Source organism: Aulonocara sp. 'chitande type north' Nkhata Bay, linkage group LG8 (genome assembly GCF_057382095.1).
Source record: "Aulonocara sp. 'chitande type north' Nkhata Bay isolate Kocher_YH1m ecotype deep benthic linkage group LG8, A_spYH_male_GT1.1, whole genome shotgun sequence".
Taxonomy (NCBI): Eukaryota; Metazoa; Chordata; class Actinopteri; order Cichliformes; family Cichlidae; genus Aulonocara; species Aulonocara sp. 'chitande type north' Nkhata Bay.
Genome location: NC_141351.1, coordinates 16,935,575 through 16,953,895, shown reverse-complemented (window position 1 = coordinate 16,953,895; position 18,321 = coordinate 16,935,575). Strand labels below are relative to the sequence as shown.

Here is an 18,321-nt window from a genome sequence, read left to right as displayed (position 1 = left end):
CCAGTGTATTTATCGTAATGGAGCACAGCTGGGCTGCAGCTTCGATGGGTTAATAGCCATGTGACAGCTTTTGGGGGTTGGGGGGAGGTAGGCAGGAGGTATTTTGTGCACGTATGTGCATGCATTTTATTTACTCGTGCACTCCGTTGAGTGGCACACAGGGGCCACACTTGGGAGGGTTGGGACTTTGTGCTCCACTCTCTCTGCCAGGCCAGATGGCTCCTGTCACTGAAAGGGGAGGAGGAGCGATGGAAGGAAAAAGGGGAAGGATGGAGCTCTGAGTCGCCCTTAACAGCGCTAGAGTGGCCTGTCCCCAGAGCCACCACATCTGGAGACCACCTGCTGCTGGCTCAGCCTGCTTCCTCCATCCTCATCGCTCTTGCACACGCTCACTTTTCTCACTCTGTTTTTCCAGATGGGGGAGGTGGCGGTGGTGGCAGTGGTGTGTTTGGTCAGGCTGCGTGCCTATATTTCAGCAACTTTAGTGTCTGTGCTTTGGGTGGAGGAGGTGCAGGAAGGAGTGAGCTGAGGAGGGATGGGAAGAGGAGGTGGCGTGAGAGCATAGAAAAATATCATTTTATTTTATGACTGCACCAGCCTCTGAGAGTTGTGGGTTTTGTATTTGTTGTATTTCTTCTTTTATTCCTCCCCAAGTAAAGAGACAGAGTGAGAATGTTCGTTTTTCTTCTCTTAGCCGTTGCTGCAACTGATCCACAGGCCACGGGGGGGCTGTTCCTGCCTGGAAAATAAAGCCTGCTTGCCCTCGTTGGCTCCCCCCAAATAAAATACACTCATTTGCATTCCCATGCTGTAATTTAGCCCTTCTCTCTCACACATACACTCTCTCTCTGCCTTTGCTCTCTCTTTCACTATCTCTGTCCCTCATCCCTGCACCTTTTCAGCCCCGGTCCTTGCAGTTCCGCAGGGACTTGAACGTGGGAGGGGAAGAGAGGAAGGGAGGCAGAGAAAACAAAGGCGAAGAGGCAGTGTTGACTCGGGGTTGTTATCTGGACCGCCGGTGAGGGGGTGGGGGGTCTTGTGGGTATCTGTGTGTCTGCATACATGCCTGGGGGGTTATTTACCCTGGCTGCCACTGTCACGGCAGGTGCCTCCCAGTGGATAAACCTGGGCCTCCTAAATAAATATTCACTGCAGTGAAATTAGACTTGCATCACCAAAAATTAAACTAATACTGCCCTCTTTCCCTCCCTCTGAAGAATGTCCAGACCGCTAAAGATCACCCATATATTGATGTTGCATGGTGACTGGCTTTACGATCATCCTGATATTTTGGTTGGGTGGGATCAGAGGTTTCAGCTCTCATTTTAAGTTGTGAAGTGAACAAACATGATCTTTGGCTAAAGTTATTTTGCATTGCTGATTCCCTGTGAATGAGGGTTGAAATTGTTTTATTGGTCTGAACGGAAGACTTAGTTTGTTTGCTTTGGTCTTTTTCCCCCACATAATAAATTCAAGCAGACAATGCGTTCATAAGGGACAGATTTACTAAAGGTTTGTGGCAGTGCCAGCTCATTTCTGGAATAAAAAAACATGTTGGGATTTACTAAAGACATGCAGTGTAAAGTTAGCAATGGAAAGGTGTGGACTTTTTTTTAAGCCATGTTTGTAGGGCTTCGTTTTTCAGATTTACAATTTTGGGAAGTGGAGTCTGCTGAGGTTTGCAGTAGTCAGTTTACTGCCAAAAACATTCCTGATGCACTGAGAGTGTATGCTAGAAGGAAGAGCATTTTATTCGCTTGTGCTAATTTATTTTGAATGTGTTATCAGAACATATTAATTGCCAAGGCACGCTGTTCTTGCTGGAGGAACTCAAAGACTGCCCAACTAGAAAAAGTCACACAATTCCCGCTGCACCAAAAATCTTGCAACCCGTAATTCTCTTTTTTTTCCTTTTGTCCTCTTGTTATTTAAGTCAAGCAGGGCTTTATAATAAAACTTTTACTTTCACAAAACTGCCTTCAGCCTTTATTTCACTGAGTCTTTCCAAGTGAAAAAGTAATGACACAAAAAATTCGCATAGTTTTTCATGTTTCGGGACAAAACTGCATACAATGTTGCCACTTGTTAGACTATAACAGCCTAGCAGTCATTTATTCTATAGGTAGAATCAATCAGAATGTAGTGCTGTTGTAGCCTACACATGTGAGTTCTCATTTGTGTGTCTTCCTTACTCCATGAAGAACACCTTTCCCTACTATTGCAGTTACCTTGGCCACAAAGCTGTTCCAGATGTTCATTTTGGAAACATATTGAATATTGTGATTTGGAGGTATTTTATAATAACGATTGCATTCCTCCACTGGTCCCCAGAAGATTTCTTCTTCCACTGTTTGTGTAACTAATAGATTCTCTTGCTTATTAGATCTTTTTTTTAGGTGGATTTTCTGATTATTGGAATGAATTGGCTACATCTGAACTCACGAATGTGCACAGTGACTGTAATTACCTGCAGAGCTTGTAGTTGTAGTTGAACCTGTAGCTGAAATGAAAAGAAAAAAAGGTCTTGTCTGCTTCATTAACATTGCATTCCAGCGAGAATCAAGATATGCAATTTGTAAACTTAAAAGTCACAGTGTTTTTGGGATACTCGTGGCTATATTAGTACAGATTTTGAAATAAATCTCTTCACCCCACTGGTATGGTAAATTAAATTTGTGATGCTCAGCACTCTGTGGTAGGGCTGCTCGATTATGGCAAAAATGATAATCACAATTATTTTCACTGAAATTGAGATCTCGATTATTTGACGATATTTATTTAACCCTTTAAGACCTACCATAGAACCAAGTCCGCCAGAGCTTATATTATTTTTTTACATGTTGTAGTGCCATTTGTGGGAGCATTTCAAGTTGCTATACATCAATACAACTGTTATATCCCATATTTTAATAATATAGTTTTATTTTGGAGATACAGCAATTTTTATATACTGCAGGAAAAACGAAAAACAATCCTATGATGCAAATTTGCAAAGAAAACAGCAGGTGCATCAAAATAAACTATTTCCAGCAGTGCAATTCGAGTTCTAAGTATCCCAGAAACTATTCAGAAAAGTCAAACATGACTTATAAAAACACCAGTATAGGCTTTTAAGGCCTACAAGTAAAAAAACTACATTTTCTGCGAAAATGACGTCACTTCCGGTTTCGGGCAGGAAATGGCGGACATGCAATGCTGACTCTGTTTCAATGTGGGAAGTGTTACGAACAGCTGATCGGATGGCAGCGTGTTTCTGGAATATTATGTTTTTGTTGCTGCAAGCGCTTTTTATGCAATTTTTGCAAAGCTATATGTGGAAGGAAACCGTGACCCAGGACAAGCTGATGGCATAAGATGTAAGTACAACTCCTCCGGTTTCATATGCAAAAAATTTTATTGCGCTAGCTTACAGGGTTCAGGTTCTACAGGGATTTAAAAATAGTTCTGCTCTGACCGGCTTTAAAGGGTTAACAATAACAATGTATTGAATAATGACTTTAAAAAATAATATAAAATAGTGTGCAAATACTGATAACAGTGCAAATGTTTGCAATATAAGAAATAAATGAAAAATGTCAACATCTATGTTTAGTGAACTTTGCAGTGTTGCTCTGTGGTGCAGCTACTTGATCCACGTCTGACTCCGCAAACCCATAATGTTTCCACACCACTGAAGTTTTTTTTTTTTTTTTTTACCTCTTTTCAACCAACGGCAGTCACTCTCCTCTCCAAATAACTTCTGCTTAGCTTTCCGAGCATCCCTCGGGTCCTCTTAATTGTTGTGACTCGTGTTCGAAATGCAGAGAGGTGCGCTCGATTTGCCACACGGAGCAGCACGAGAGTAAAGCAAGAGGGAGGAGCTGATAATCGGCTCAGTCATTTTTAATGATCGTTGAAAGCCCAGATCGTAATCGTGATTAAAATTCGATTAATTGAGCAGCCCTACTCTGTGGAAGCCAGCAGTATTCATTGGGAAAACTGTTCCGTAAAGTCTGCGGACATTTTTTGAGCAGATCAAGCATAAGTAGAAGTACAGTACAGGAGAAAATCATGGTCTTACAGTGTGCTAGAAAAAAATTGCATTAAAGAATGCACAAACTCTTGATACCACTAAAACTAAAATAAAAAATAGAACACCAACACTTAGCTCTTAAAAAGGAGAAAAAAATCAAAGCAAGAAAAACGTACTGTAAAAGCTGTCTGGTGATATTCTCTGGGGTTTAACTGCTGTGGAGCTGAACCTCTTTTTGACCCAAGTCCAGCATCTGAAATGAACCCCTGAACCTCTGGTCATAATGTGGTCAGCTCAAGCCTCGTCTCCAAGCGGCAGGTTGGCTCGCTCTACCACTTAATTTCTTAAAATCCCTTTAACTGCTTTAGGGGGATTTAACGGGCCTCTACATCCACTGTGCTCTCAGAAGCCAAGTTCTAGCGCTTACATTAAAAGGGCGCACACAGTATAATTAGGCTGGTTAAAGAAGAAGGCTCCCTCTCATGGACTGTAAGAAGGCTTGGAACATTTGTTGGGTCTTCCAGAGCGTGAACGCTGCCCTTGATGTCTTACTATGCTAAAGGTTGGCGCTCAGAGAAACCATGCAGCAGGAAGGAGTGTAGACTGAAAACCTCAAGTATTATTATGCATCCCAGGAAAAGCAGCACTATTGCTTTTCTTGTAAGTGTGGTTGATTTAAAATTTAACAGATTTCTTTTTTTTTTTTCCGTAGAAAGCCACACTAATTTTTTAAAGAGGCAGCTAATATAAAAACCCAGATTTACATCCTTGTGCAACTCAAAGCACCTGAGAGTAGGTTGATCACTTATGTTTACACAAAGACTGTGTTTACTATGTGTAAAGTGAAGAGAAAAATGAAAGGCTAAAATAAAGATCGGTAGACATTAGAGCTGGGCGATAGAACGATAACGATATGTATCGCGATATAACTTTTACTCGATAGAGAAATTACGCTATCGCGATAGACCTCGCCGCTCTTGTCCTCAAAAAAAAAAAAAAAAAAAAGGTCAGCCAATCCAAATTAAGTAGCGCAGAGCCGAACCAATCACAGCCGCAGCGTCACGTAGCGTGACTTGTACAGCACAAGTGCCAAGCCGCACGTGTGTTTGTTTGGGAAGCAGCCAGCGGGTAATGGAGGAAATGAGTGTGCCGACTAGAAAAATCAACCGAGCGTGACCGAAGAGAAAACAGATGATGGTTCCAGTGCCGGAGAGATTGTCAAACGGAAGAGCCATAGAAGTTCCGTAGTGTGAAGGTATTTCGGCTATTTCAAGTCTGACAAAAAACAGAGTAGCGTGCACTGTAAATTGTGCCGAAAACAAGTCTGGAAATACAATAAACTGGTGCATGCGTCACACTGTGCGCCACGTTATTGTTTCGGTGAAATGAATTTCTACAATACTGTTACTGTTAATTCTACTCTCTGCAGTGTTTAAATGCTTACATATACACACAGTTACTGTCCCTCCACACATACGACTCGGTTCTGCTTCTATGCCCCAGCTTTGTTTACTTTTTCCCACCGAGGCTTCTAGACTTCTGATTGGCCAACATTTCGGCACGGTTAGGAATCTAGCGCCACCTGCTGCTTTGGCATGTTCATAGCAGCGTTTTCCTTCATTTCTGCCTTTATGTGTGGACGGGATTTTTTTTTAAAACGAAAACGGAAAATCTCCGTTTTCAAAAATACCCGTGTACGTGTGGACGTAGCCTCAGTCTCTGACTGGAAGCGCTAATTCGTCATTCGGCTTTTGTCAGACTAAAGTAACTGTTAAAACTGTTTGAAAAGCTCAGCTATACAACAAGGAGAGATTGAGAATTTCCTTTTAGTTCTCAGTTTATTTGATATTGACAAAAGTTAGTCAGTTTTGTCTGTTCTTCTGTAAAACAAACTAAGATTTATTTTTAGAATTAATATTTTGTTTCTAAGTGGAATTGACAATTTAGTCTGTTTCGTTTGTTCTATTTTGAAACTTAAACGCTTTAGCGGCTGCCTTGTGTGTAGTTTGCAATATTTGCCTTTATTTATCTGAAAAAGTCTCATGTTCCTTAAGTACATCTACCCTGTTGAACTTATTATGGGAAATAAATATTTAAATAAAAACAAGCTGCTGATTATTTCACATTTTACTTGTGAGCAACGGCACATTTAAATCTTACAAATAGTTATTTGGCTCATATCGTGATAGATATCGTTATCGCCTGAAATGAAAAAAACATATCGTGATATGAAAAAATCTCATATCGCCCAGCTCTAGTAGACATTAAAAAAATTGGATTTCAAATGGAATTGATTAAATCTGACTTTAAGATTTTTATCGCACTGAATATTTCAGAAATTCAGCGCTAAGGTTTTTTTTGGTCAGAATTTCAATTAAATACATTTTGGGCAGCAAAACTGAAATGGTGTGGGGAGCAGGGATGGGATGCTGCAGTGCCAATCTGTCGTCACTAGTCTTCACTCGCCTCTTCCAAATAAGCATGTCGTTACATGCTCGTCAGCTTTTGGACGAGTGCTGGAGCACATCTCGCTTTCTTTGAACTGGGCCAGTGGTTCCCCATGCATAGCCTATTGCTTCTGTGCAGCTGCATCTTCCCTGCTTTAACCCAAAATTTTCTGCACAGAAAAATCGAATGAGAATTTTTGACCTTTGCGAGAATGAATGTAAATTCATCCACGTTTTCATTCACTAAAAACCAGGGGAGCTCAATGCAATTATTAGCATTCTGTCTTGGGGTGTTATTCTTAAAATACCCCCCTCACAGAATGCCTGCATCTTCTGGGATTCTGTGATATTCTTGTGTTAATATACTGCTGTCAGACAGACAACCCCCACCCCAGCTTTTTTAATATTATTAAAGAGAGAAAGATCAGAGGGGCAGCCATATCCCCACACTTTATAAGGAGTGTGAGCATGTCTGGCCGGCTGGCAGGAAGTGGGTTGCTACTGCCTTTGATGGTCAAACTCTCTCAGATGTGTCATTGCTGCAGACTGTAGCTCGGATGACAGGTCATGTCTCCGCTTGTTGGGCTCTTGCAGCTGAGATACAACAGCCCCAATAATTACCTGAGCAAGCACACACACTTTAAGCGGATATACATCATGGTCCTACACACAGACAAAAAAAGAGAAGTAGCTTTACACTTAGATGGACACTGCTTGTGCTGTTTCACCTTTCTGCTTTCACTGTGAGTGATGATCAGTTCTGGCGCGTGACCGTGCCGGACTCTTGCTGTATTGGTCACGCTTGTCACGCAGCTGACGGTGTGCGTGCACGTGTGTTTATGTGTATGTTCGTCGCCGTGCTCTGGCGAGTAGCAGGGAGGCTCCGATTGCTTTGTTATTCCAAACAGGGTGTTTACAGCCACTCATCCTCACAGTCATTCAGCAAGGCGATCTGTCAGCTCTCCCCTACAGGGACCAAACTGTGAACTTAACACGCTCGGCTCTGATGACTTCCCTGATGGTGTGAAGAACAGCAAAGTCTACAGCTGTAATGTTGTTGCTGGAGTGGCTTGAATGTTGCATTGTTCTTGCAGTTTGTGTGTGTGTGTGTGTGTGTGTGTGTGTGTGTGTGTGTGTGTGTGTGTGTGTGTGTGTGCATTTTCAAAGGGAGGTAGGCGGTATGAGTGTGTATGTCACTTCCCCAATGTTTTTCCAGTAAGCCCCCAAAATATCAGGGTGGAGTGAGTTTGTGTGCATGTTCAGTATTTTTGGTGGGGAGTGGGGAGAAGGTCTAGATGAAAGTAGAAAAGAAGAAAAGGAAACCAAATAATCAGCAGGGAAAGGGAGGTGAGGCTTAGGCTGGGAGCAAACCAGTGTGTGTGTCTGTGCGTGTGAGGGGGGGGAAAAGGGGCAGGCATTCTCAAAACACCATGGAGTCCAGATCAGAAATAAAACATAAAAAAGTGGAGAGGCAGGAGGAGGGAAAAAAGGGAGGAGGAATTGTGCTTGAGTGTGTTATGCGTGTGGATCCTGTGAAGTGAACTGAACACAGCCGTAAATTGTGCAAGCCCAGAGAGTCCAGCTCTGTATGTCCAAGCTGGCACGTCTGATTTAGACAGATCTTTTTTTTTTTCCTCTCTTTTCCCCGATGCAAGGTCTTTTTTTCTGCAGCTTCTGGTTTATTATCTGCTAAGACAAAGGCAGGAGAAAAAAAGCTAAGGAGAGAGAGCGATAGAGAGACACGCAAAGCGAATAAATGTTGCGCAGCTGACAGCAGAGGAAGCAGCGAGAGAGTTTCCAGCTACTGCGTTCCCCGACCGCAGCAGCCTTTTCTTCCTGGGAGATTTAAAAAAGGAAAAGAGAAAAGGACAAAAGCTCCTGCCCCCGTCTTTCTCCGTCCTGCTACCATCCGATCATCAGCTCTGACCTCAGCGTGTGTGAGTAAGCGTGCATATAAGGACGCCGCGGGTGTATGGTGCTTTTCTCCCTGCCCTCAAAGGCATGGACTAAAGATGATGCAGCCAGGGGCTTAGTGAGAGCCCGCACCGCAGAGACCCCTTCCCCTCACCAACAGGGCCAGACCGAGAGGAGCAACTCCAGGGGAAGGGGGAGGGGGGTTAGAGGAGTGGAGGAGGAGGAGAAGAGGAAGAAGTGGAGGGGGGGGGGGGGTACCCTCCATGGATGATTGCAGAGGGTCCTTCACTTTCCTTTTTTTGTGTTTTTTGTTTTTTCCACTCCCTACTCGCCTCAGTCATCTCCTGCTTTCGCTGTGATGCATAGCCTTTAAAAACGAATAATGTGGAGACAACATTTTCCAGGCAAGCAGCATGTTTCCTGTTTTCTCTTCTGGATGTCTAATAAAGTCTGGCATGTGGGAGGTGGGAGGGAAGTAGGTGAATGGGGAGGGGTAGAGGGAGTATGGGTAAGAGGAGAGGAGGGGAGCAGTGTTTTAGAGTGTGTGTGTATGTGTGTGGATGCATTGCGTGCCCGGTAAGGAGTAGTCATTTCGGGGTCTGTTACTTGTGCTGCTGAACTGGGCTTACTAGGTTTTTGCTGCCTCTGCAGTCTTGGGCTCAGAGTTGCACTTTGTAGCTCAGGGCAACGCCGAAGAATAAAAGAGCGGGAAAAAGAGAGAGGAAGGGGAGGTAATGGGAGGTCCGGCGTGGTTCTGCCATGGATGCTGTTGACACTCGCTTTTGTCCCGCAGTGGAGTGCGAGCTCCGGCCCGCCAGTGCACACAGAGGGTACCATTTAAAACAGCCGTGCGCTCATTTTCTTGGCAGGGGATGGATTGGTGTGGCGGGCAGCCGGGTGGTGACAGGGGTGGGGCACTGGCAGCGGAGGACAAGTGGCCTTTGTGTGCTACTTTTGGGGAAGTGAAGGGAGGGAAGGGCAGGGAGGAGGCTGCCAACAAAGGGTGCTTATGCCCGCCCTCCACACCCGCTCTCTTCAACTACTACAACTCATGCAATGACCTCGTGCTGTCACGGGCAGACTTTGGGTCTGCGTGTGTTCTAGACAGGTTTTATGTGCACACGTAAGTAAAAGTACAAGCGCCATGTGAAATGGAGGGAAACTTAAGTGAGGAACACAAAGTGTTGTTTGACCTAACAGCACTGTAACCTGTGCACAGCAAGCTTCTCCTTTACCTCGCAGCAACCTCCTGGCTGTTCACCAAGGTTTGCTGTCCCATTCATTACCTCCCAGTTACATACTATCGACCCTCATGTCAACGTTTTCATAAAAATCTCACTTTGCCTTTGCAACCTTTTCCTCTACAAGAACATTTACAGCATGGAAATGTGGTTTGAAGGCCTTTTGTTGAACATGAATGTGGTTTAGAATCTTCTTCCTAATTAATTTGTTACCAATTAAAGTGCATCTGGTACACAGCAGACCATCCTATGTGCTCTGGCTTTCCTCTGTAGAGTTTTCTCATGTGACATCACATTGCTCAAGAATTGCCCACCTTAACTATCAGTCATGAGGGAAAAATGTGTATTGCCCAACTGGCTGCAACTGCAACCTCCTTTTAGTTGCTTTGGTTTCTAGCAGATCACCTCAGTTGCTTGTATAAATGCAGAGTGGTATAAAAGTGAAAAGAGGTGAGTGAAGAAGAAAGGCTCAGTTCATCATAGGAAGCACTCAGCAGCCTAGGTCTATTACAGTGTAACTGAGGGGTAAGCATCACCTGATCCAGCCATAACTATAAGATTTATCAAAAAGAAAAGTAGTATTTATAGTCAGGTATAGGGTATACATGCTGGCCTCTCGGTGCCTGTAAAACATTTGTAACATAAAGTTGGCCTACATAGTGTGTGCACCACTGTAGGCCTCTATTTTGGTTGATGCTGTTTTGCACTCTGTGGGTGATTTGGCATGTACTGTTAGGAAATGCAAGCAGCGGGGTTGTGACTAAAGTCAGGTTATGTAGGGAATCAGTAAATTATTAATATGATTTGCATGAAAATTTTAACCGGAACGTCAAACCTGAGAGACAATCGTGACAAGATTGTTCCACTAATATAAAAAAAAAAAAAGATTCAACTTTCTTCTCAGAGTTGTCTAAAACTTTTTCATTTTTTCCCTAACTCACAGTAGAGATGCCAATTTGCAGTGAGGACGTGAGATTTAGTACAGCAGTAGGCTTTTGTTTGGCCTTTTTGGCAAGTTTCTGGGAGAATTATCTTTAATTAAGAACAGCTGAAGCAATCCACTGCGAGTGACATGTTTCTTTTATAATAGCCAAAAAAGGCATTCAGTCTTGATTTATTGTGTGGCGCATGTGACCTGAATGATTTGTAGAATCGTTTTTGCCAAGAAAATCAGCAATGATTTGATTGTAATTTGAATTTAAATCAAAACGAAATCCTTGTCAAAATGGCTCCATATTTTCTTTAGAGTGTTTAAATTATTTAAACGGCAACTGTTTCCGCTAAACGTAAAGGTAGATTGTCAACTATTTTGCCAGCCTGGGAAAGTCCAAATGAAACCACATGTTCATATGGTTTGGAACTGAATTTCCCGGAGGAACCCACCCGAGGGATTAATAAAGTTTCATCTAATCTCTAATATCAAAGCGCGCATGTAAAGCAGGCGTTACGTGACCATTTTATAACCCTTCTCTCGCCACCATCGACATGCCCCACCTCTCACACGCAGCCTGCTCCTTTTGGGCTTAGCAGGGAAAGTATATGGGTCATGTGTTAGCTCAGGGTGGCACAGTAAATGGCTGTAACAGTTAGCGGTCAGCAGCAACCCCCACCCAACCTTGTTGTTGAGATGGAGCCACCTGCAAACAGCAGCTTGGGGTTGCTAGGTAACCTGTGGCAGAAGATGATTATAGTATGGCGGAGGGCTTGTCTCTCATTAGCACTAAAGTGACTTCTGTTTCTCTGCTCTTCTCTTGATTTTAATTTCTCATTTCCCCGTTGCCCCTCTAGTCCCCCTTCCCCTCACTGGAGGCAACATAGCACCAGCAGCAGAGGCCAGTGGTAGGATAAGACTCCTAGCTCCCTTCACCACATAATGGAAACACTGGCCTCATCTCCCGGTACGCCGCTCTGCTACTTCCTGCTGCCAGACTCTGACTAAGTGTTTCTGGCTCAGAAACCGCAGCCTTCAGCCCGGACTGAGTTAGGGTTGTATTTGTCTAAAGGAATGATTAGAATTTAAATACAGATTTAAATACTGAGTAAGATTACTGGAAAAAAAGAAAGAGGAAAAACACTGATCTTATGAAGTTTGGTAATCTACATCAAGTGGTTTTAAGCTTTTTTACTGGAGGCCTAGATTTCCAAAATAATTTCCATTGTGACCCAGTTCTCATTTTCCACAACTGGTGTGCAATCTAATTGAGAAAAATGTTCTGTTTTTAGACCGCTAACTGAGCCCCCACATTTTATTACAGGGAATTAAAAAGACTTTAGTAACATAATATCTAGCAGCCATGGATGTCTTTAAAAAAAAATCATTTCAAGGCTCGTCTTTCAGCGTCTTGGAGCCCTCATGATAAATATGTCTGTGCTTTTAGCAGGGAGAATTATTTTAGATGTGTTTGTGTGTTAGTTTCATTCCAAAAGTATAGTAATCACAAAGCAGAGGTATTTAATTGAATAATATAACCAGCAGATAAACCATGGATACCTGTACAGAACAGTGTCGTATCTATCAGGCTGTAAATTAAATGTTTTTAGATTAGTGGTTAAATTAAATAAGAAAATGTCACTTATGTCGCTAATTTTTGACATGTCGAAGATTTGCAATTAATTAAATAGTTGAAGAAAATCAAATAATTAATCACCAATGAAGAAAATCATTAGTTACAGCCCCAAATCTATCATTACACATATTACACCACAGCAGGAGGTGTGTATGCGTGTGAACATGCATCACATGCATTATTTCCTTTGGCAGGTAAACCCACAACAGCAGCTGCCCCCCTCAAAGAAAATTAATTCATCCCTAAACATCTCACGCGCATGCATTTGCAGCCTGGCAACAGTTAAGCGGCAAGCAGAGGACGCAAGAACTAGGAGGAAAGGAAATGAGGGAGATTAATTAATGGAGGAGTGAGTGAAATTAAGAGCACTCTGCCTCCTGCGGCTCTGACATTACCTCCAATACTCCACAATCCCCTGCCCTTCACTTAACACATTTGTTGAGATTTGGTGCACCGTATGAAAGTCTGTGCTCATGCTTCAGTTCAAATCCTCTGGCTGTTTGCAGTCAGGTGGCCAGCGGCCGCGTTTGACAAGGCGCCAGGATGTAAACCTGCAGAGAACATGGTAGACCTGCTGAAAATGCTGTTTTACTCCTGCCTGTTGCCTCTGAAAAGGTGTTGCACAGCTGTTAAAACAAGTGAGCTTAGAGAGTGCTTGTCACAGTGGAGGTTAAAGCTTGTTTCCAAGGCTTGCAGTGCCTCTCACTGAGATTGTCTTGTTCCAAAGAGTTAAATTCATGCTGAGATAAAAGATAAATTGGAGGTTGACAGTAAATCGTAATCTTGAGAAAACTGCTGGTGGCTTCAAAGCACAAAATTATTCTAGTTTATGGCACTTTAGAGGGGATTTTTACTACCTTTTCACCCATAATTTGCAAGCCAAAAAGCCTTTAGATCGATGTTAAGTTTTTTAAACCCCGACTATTTGCATAGTTTGTATATAAATGATAGTCACTCCATTCCATCCCTCATTGGTTGATGAAATCCCATTATGAATTCTCAGGACCAGACTTCTTGAATGTACTTTCAAATGTACATTAACTGAAAAATAAGAAGGTTACATGAAAAATACCCCGTAAGGCACCACTCAGGCAGTAAAAAGAGACCCTTTACAAACTGCCGCCACCAGGTGGCGATACCTGTAGATTGAGTAAAAAATTATTCCTATTTTGAACATCTTTTTCATGTCACATTTCAAAATGGCATGAAACCACATTGGCTATCATCTTGTCAATCCCACGTCGGTAGCTAATGGGTGCCAGACCCGTCCCTCCTCATCACATCCATTTTTTGCAACCAAGATGGCGAAACAGAAACCCTCATATCAAGGATGTTACGAAGGAGAAAATTAACTATTGACGTGAAAACTGTCTTTTGAAACAGCCTGTGAACATGTTTATTTTAACACGAGAGTTTATTAGCGCTTTTGAAGCCAGCCTCGAGTGGACACTCGAGGAAGTGGATACTTTCAGGCACTTCTGCGTTGCCCTCATTTTCTAGCCCCGGGCGTTGTTGCCTGGTTACGAGACTATTACTCCCCATCCATTATTGTGACTTAAATATGAAGCTTTAAATTGTCAGATGTATGAACACATCTAAACACACACAATTCTATATTCTACTTAATTTAGATTGGTACAGACTTGTTATAGATGCACAGAGCACAGGGATGCTGTTGAGTATCACCACGGAGAAAAGAGGTGGTGAGAAAGGTGTCATGAACGCATCACCTATCAGAAACGGGTGTTGTGGTGTTGTGCAGCTGACAAACCCAGCGGTTCCGGTTGAGACTGGTTTGATGTACTTGCTGTCAATTTAACACAGAGGGAGTGTTGCCTGTCACCTCCCTGCTTTCCCTGCCTGAATATATCATATCCTCTCCATCAAAATCAACAGTGTAAGAATCAATCTGTCACACAGGAGGACATGCGCGCTTCGGCTTATAGACAGACAGACCAACTGGAATTGAGGGTCGGAATAGAAAATGGAGGAAAAGAAATGACAGTTGAGGTGAAAGAATGACAGAGAAAGGAGGGGCAGTGATTACTGAAAGACAGCTGAGGAATGATAGCAGAGGTCGGGGAGGAATTTATGTGAAAAGGGAGAAAAAGAAAATGAGATGCGCAGTGAGCAAACAGTCACTCAGGGCTAGACATCGGCAGCAAAGAGGAGCTGTCAGAAGATGCTATCATACAGGGAGAGATCTGCGAAAATACAACAGTGCCAACGATACTTTAAAATGTAGCAGAGGAAGAAGTCGACAAGAGGGAGATTAAGAGACTGAGTAAGAGACTGAAAGGTCAGAGGAACCCGGTGGATGATTCATGGAGTTCAGCCTATCTAACTTCTGCCTAAGGGTTTCACACAGCCTGTCAACCACTCCTCTCTCCTACTGCTTCATCTACAGCTTCTCTAACGTGCACACACACTGTGCGCCAATAATTGTTAGATACAAGTACACACTGGTAGGATGAAGCAGGGAGAAGCCATAATCAGTATTTTTCTTCATATCTCTGAATCAGTGACAAGTAACAAGTGGCATTTAGTTTTTAGCCTGTTTTAGGTTATTGTTTTTACTTTAGTGCACATTTGCACCTTGACTCTGAGCAAGAATAAAAGCTCATCAGCAACTAAATACATCTGCTGAATCCTAATGTTGCCACCTATGATAGACTATTTGTTAACAACTTTTATTGATAGTTGTGAGATGTTTTCTTCTGCCCTCTAGTGGACATGTAAGAAAATCTTGAATAGAATAAGCTTGAATAGAGTTTGTGTGATTTTTGGGAAGAAAAATAAGCCAAAGTATTTGGAAATGACTTATTACTGGCCTCTTACATAACTTTCAACAGTCCAAAACCCAGACGTGTTCAGTTTACAATGACATTACAAACAATCCAGTCATTTGTTTCACTCGATCGATCAACCACCATTCGTGGAGTGTTTCTGACACACCCTCGCCAGTTTGGTGTTGATGTTTTTGACCACTGCTGCCCAGTCTTTACCAGCTGCCTCTATTAATATTCAACAAGCTGTCACATACAGATGCGACAGCCAAGCTGGTAAGCCTCACCTTTCCCACCGTCATGTCAGCTGTCTTGAACAGGGAACCTGATAAGGAGGTAGGAAGCAACGGAGGCGTTTGATGGAAGGCTTGAGATGAGGAGGCGGAGGGAGAGGGGAGGAGGCGGCTGTCTGTATGTCAGGGGAGAAAACATCTCCTCCGCCCTTTGCACCGCAAGAGTGGGGTGGATACGGCCGTTTGCGCCTCCGACCCCAACTCATGGCGCAGATGCCGGCGGTGCCAAAAATAAAGTGCATTAAAACTGGCAGCCAAAGCCTGTTAAGTGATCACCATGACAACAGGCGGAAGGCGCACGGAGACGACATCTTCGCTACAATCCTCCCCCCCTGCCCTAAGAGGCTACACTGCTGGACTGCTCGCTTTCTGTCAGCTGGGCTTTCTCTGCGTCTCTGCTGTCGTTTATGTGCTCCTTCTCCTTTCATCCTCCTTCTCCCCTGATAAGTCTCCTGGGAGCTCTTTAAGCTAACAGGCAGTGTTTAGTCTGTTTTTATGCTTCCTTGTTTTACATTTTAATTTCACTCTTCTCTGAATCGCTCCTCTTTTTCTTCCCCCCTCCTCCCCTCCCACCTGTTGTTTTTCTCACTGTGCATTTTAACTTGTTTGTGCACACACACATCTCATCTTAAATCTCCTTATCTCACCTATATCGGTCCCAATGCTGTGTGCTGTAATCCCAAAGAGCACTGCCCTAATGAGACCTCCTCCACCTTTGCTCTCCTTTCCCTTTCTCCACCCTGCTCCTTATCGCATGGCGTCATTGTAATCTTCAGGATAACTTTGAGAGCTATGCATACACTAGTGCGTGCACAGAGTGAGGTCATGCATGAGCATCCCGATACAGATCTTAGCAGCAAACCTAGATAAGAAACGTGATGTCGTGAAGTCACAGGGAAACATCCGCAGGGGATCTTGTTGTCGGGGTGAATATGGTGACCTGTGCAGTGTTGCGATGCTGTTTCTTAGCAAGGAGCAGTTTTGCTTCTTCTAAAGTCTCTCCGTCCACAGGCCAGCATCTGAGGGAAGCATGAATATTGATGCTCCTCACTTGTTAACATTGTATGAAGCAGGGGCTGGTAATTGTCTGTCTTCGAAGCGCGACACGTCCTCTTCAGTGGGATGTGTGAGAAGGTCGATCCCGCTGGGGGGTTCGGCTTCTCTTGACTCATTTTACTTCAAGTGAGAAAAGTAGCGAGTAAGGAGAGGAGAAAGAGCCGAGCGGCGACAGAAACCCGAGTTACGACACGCACTTTGTCAAGTGTGCCGAAGTGCAGCTGCGAGTCGCTTCCGAGTTTGTTTCAGGCTTGTAGCGTTTTGTCCAATGCTCTTCATTTCAATGATGCATTGCTCTTATGAGGCATTTCTAAAGGTGTCCTCACAGTGTTTCTCTTTTCTTCTTCTTTTTTTTCACCCCTGTTCCACAGCAGCTGGTTCCACTCACACTGCCGTTTTTTAACTGGTAAAAGAGAACGACCAAAGTGTGCGTGTCAGTATGCACACAGGGGAATTTGTTCCCCTTCATATGATTGTGTGAAACTCTGTCTGCTTGCATTCGCCTATCTGTGTCAGTGTATGTAAATGTTTCTGTGTGCGTTTGAGAGCCAGACCCAGAGGATTCCTGCAAGTGAGCCCGTCTTCTAATCCAGTCTTGAGTAGGCGCATTGATTTATTGAGCAACTTTTGTTAGTTCGGAGAAGCCCCGCTTCCTGCTACATCCTAATCAGCACACACAAGTGCACACATGCATACACACAGCAGATGATTGTTATCTGAGTGTTGATTAACTGAGTGAAGACTGCAATTTAGTGATAGTTACATTTTATATTTTATTTGGATTTCATCTTTCCTGATTTTGAAAGCTACTTTCTTAATACCTTTTCTGTTTAAAATAATCTTTCCTCTTCTTGAATGTATCTCTCCAGGTATTCGGCCTCAAATCATGAACGGGCCCATGCATCCCCGCCCGTTGGTGGCCCTGCTGGACGGGCGTGATTGCACCGTGGAGATGCCCATCCTTAAAGACTTAGCAACCGTTGCCTTCTGTGATGCTCAGTCCACGCAGGAGATCCACGAGAAGGTAGGAAGACGCACGCACCGTAGTTCACTTTCAGTGTCTTCCACATCGCAGCTGAACCTTGATGGAGAGACGGAATTTACCCGTCACTCATATCTCCCTCTTCCTTTTTCTATAGCGCTGATATGTGAAGTGCGTTATATTGGCCTCATACACACCTGCCAGTTAAAATATAGTGGCTTCATTATGATTTAATGTCACTTTGTAGCACTGACTGTAACGCCTATATCAGTGCCATTGTTCTAATAGAGAATCTCGTACAGCGGGGATGCGGTGTAATTACATTGGCTTGTAGAGGCTCTTTATTGCTTTTTATGCAGCGCCGTGGTTACAAAACAATATATGGCCACAGAAATGGGTATCACCCAAGTGCTATCTCTTCATCTGCAGACAGAGTGAGGGCTGCTATATCTTCCATCGCGCTGTTTTTATGAAAATGGGACATATTAAAAAAGAAGCATTTGCATAGAGATCAATTCAATCAAAGACCTTGGGCGGTGAGGAGAAGGGGGGAAAGTGGGTAGCTTTTTGTTTGTTTTAACACTGCCTTATCAGGAAAAACATGATTGTAATGTTCACCTCGCAAGCATATTCAGCAGTTTGCAATAATAACTTGCAGTCTAGATACCCAGAGGGGCGGTATAGATTGAAAATGTCCAATCTCTGCTTTCTGCAGCATGGATGCGAAGATGCAGTGTTGATAACTCTGGGAGTTTCAGTTCAATGTTGTCAGGGCGGACAGCAGCTGCCACACTCCCGTACATATACACTAGACAACAATAAAAAAAAAAAAAATCTTATGGAAAAGATTGGCCGAGGATTGAATATGAAAGTTGCCTAAGGTTATGTGAAGTCTTCTACCTGGTAATCCTCTTTTTTCTCAAGTGATAGGGATACAATAAAGCACACAGGCAAATACCAATCAAGATCAAGTTACAATACCACTTCAGTGAGACCAAATCCTGTATGCAGCACCTGCGCTCC

General features: G+C 43.4%; 1 protein-coding gene across 2 annotated transcripts in view; it reads left to right on the top strand.

Annotated features, from left to right (window-relative positions):
* The window catches only part of LOC147323531 (uncharacterized), a 50,153-nt gene that overhangs the window by 8,815 nt on the left and 23,017 nt on the right, over positions 1-18,321 (top strand). For both annotated transcript variants that reach the window (XM_086303933.1, XM_086303934.1), the window contains exon 2: positions 17,186-17,340. In XM_086303933.1, coding sequence (XP_086160059.1) covers positions 17,186-17,340 — 155 coding nt within the window. The remainder of the gene's footprint in view (positions 1-17,185; positions 17,341-18,321) is intronic.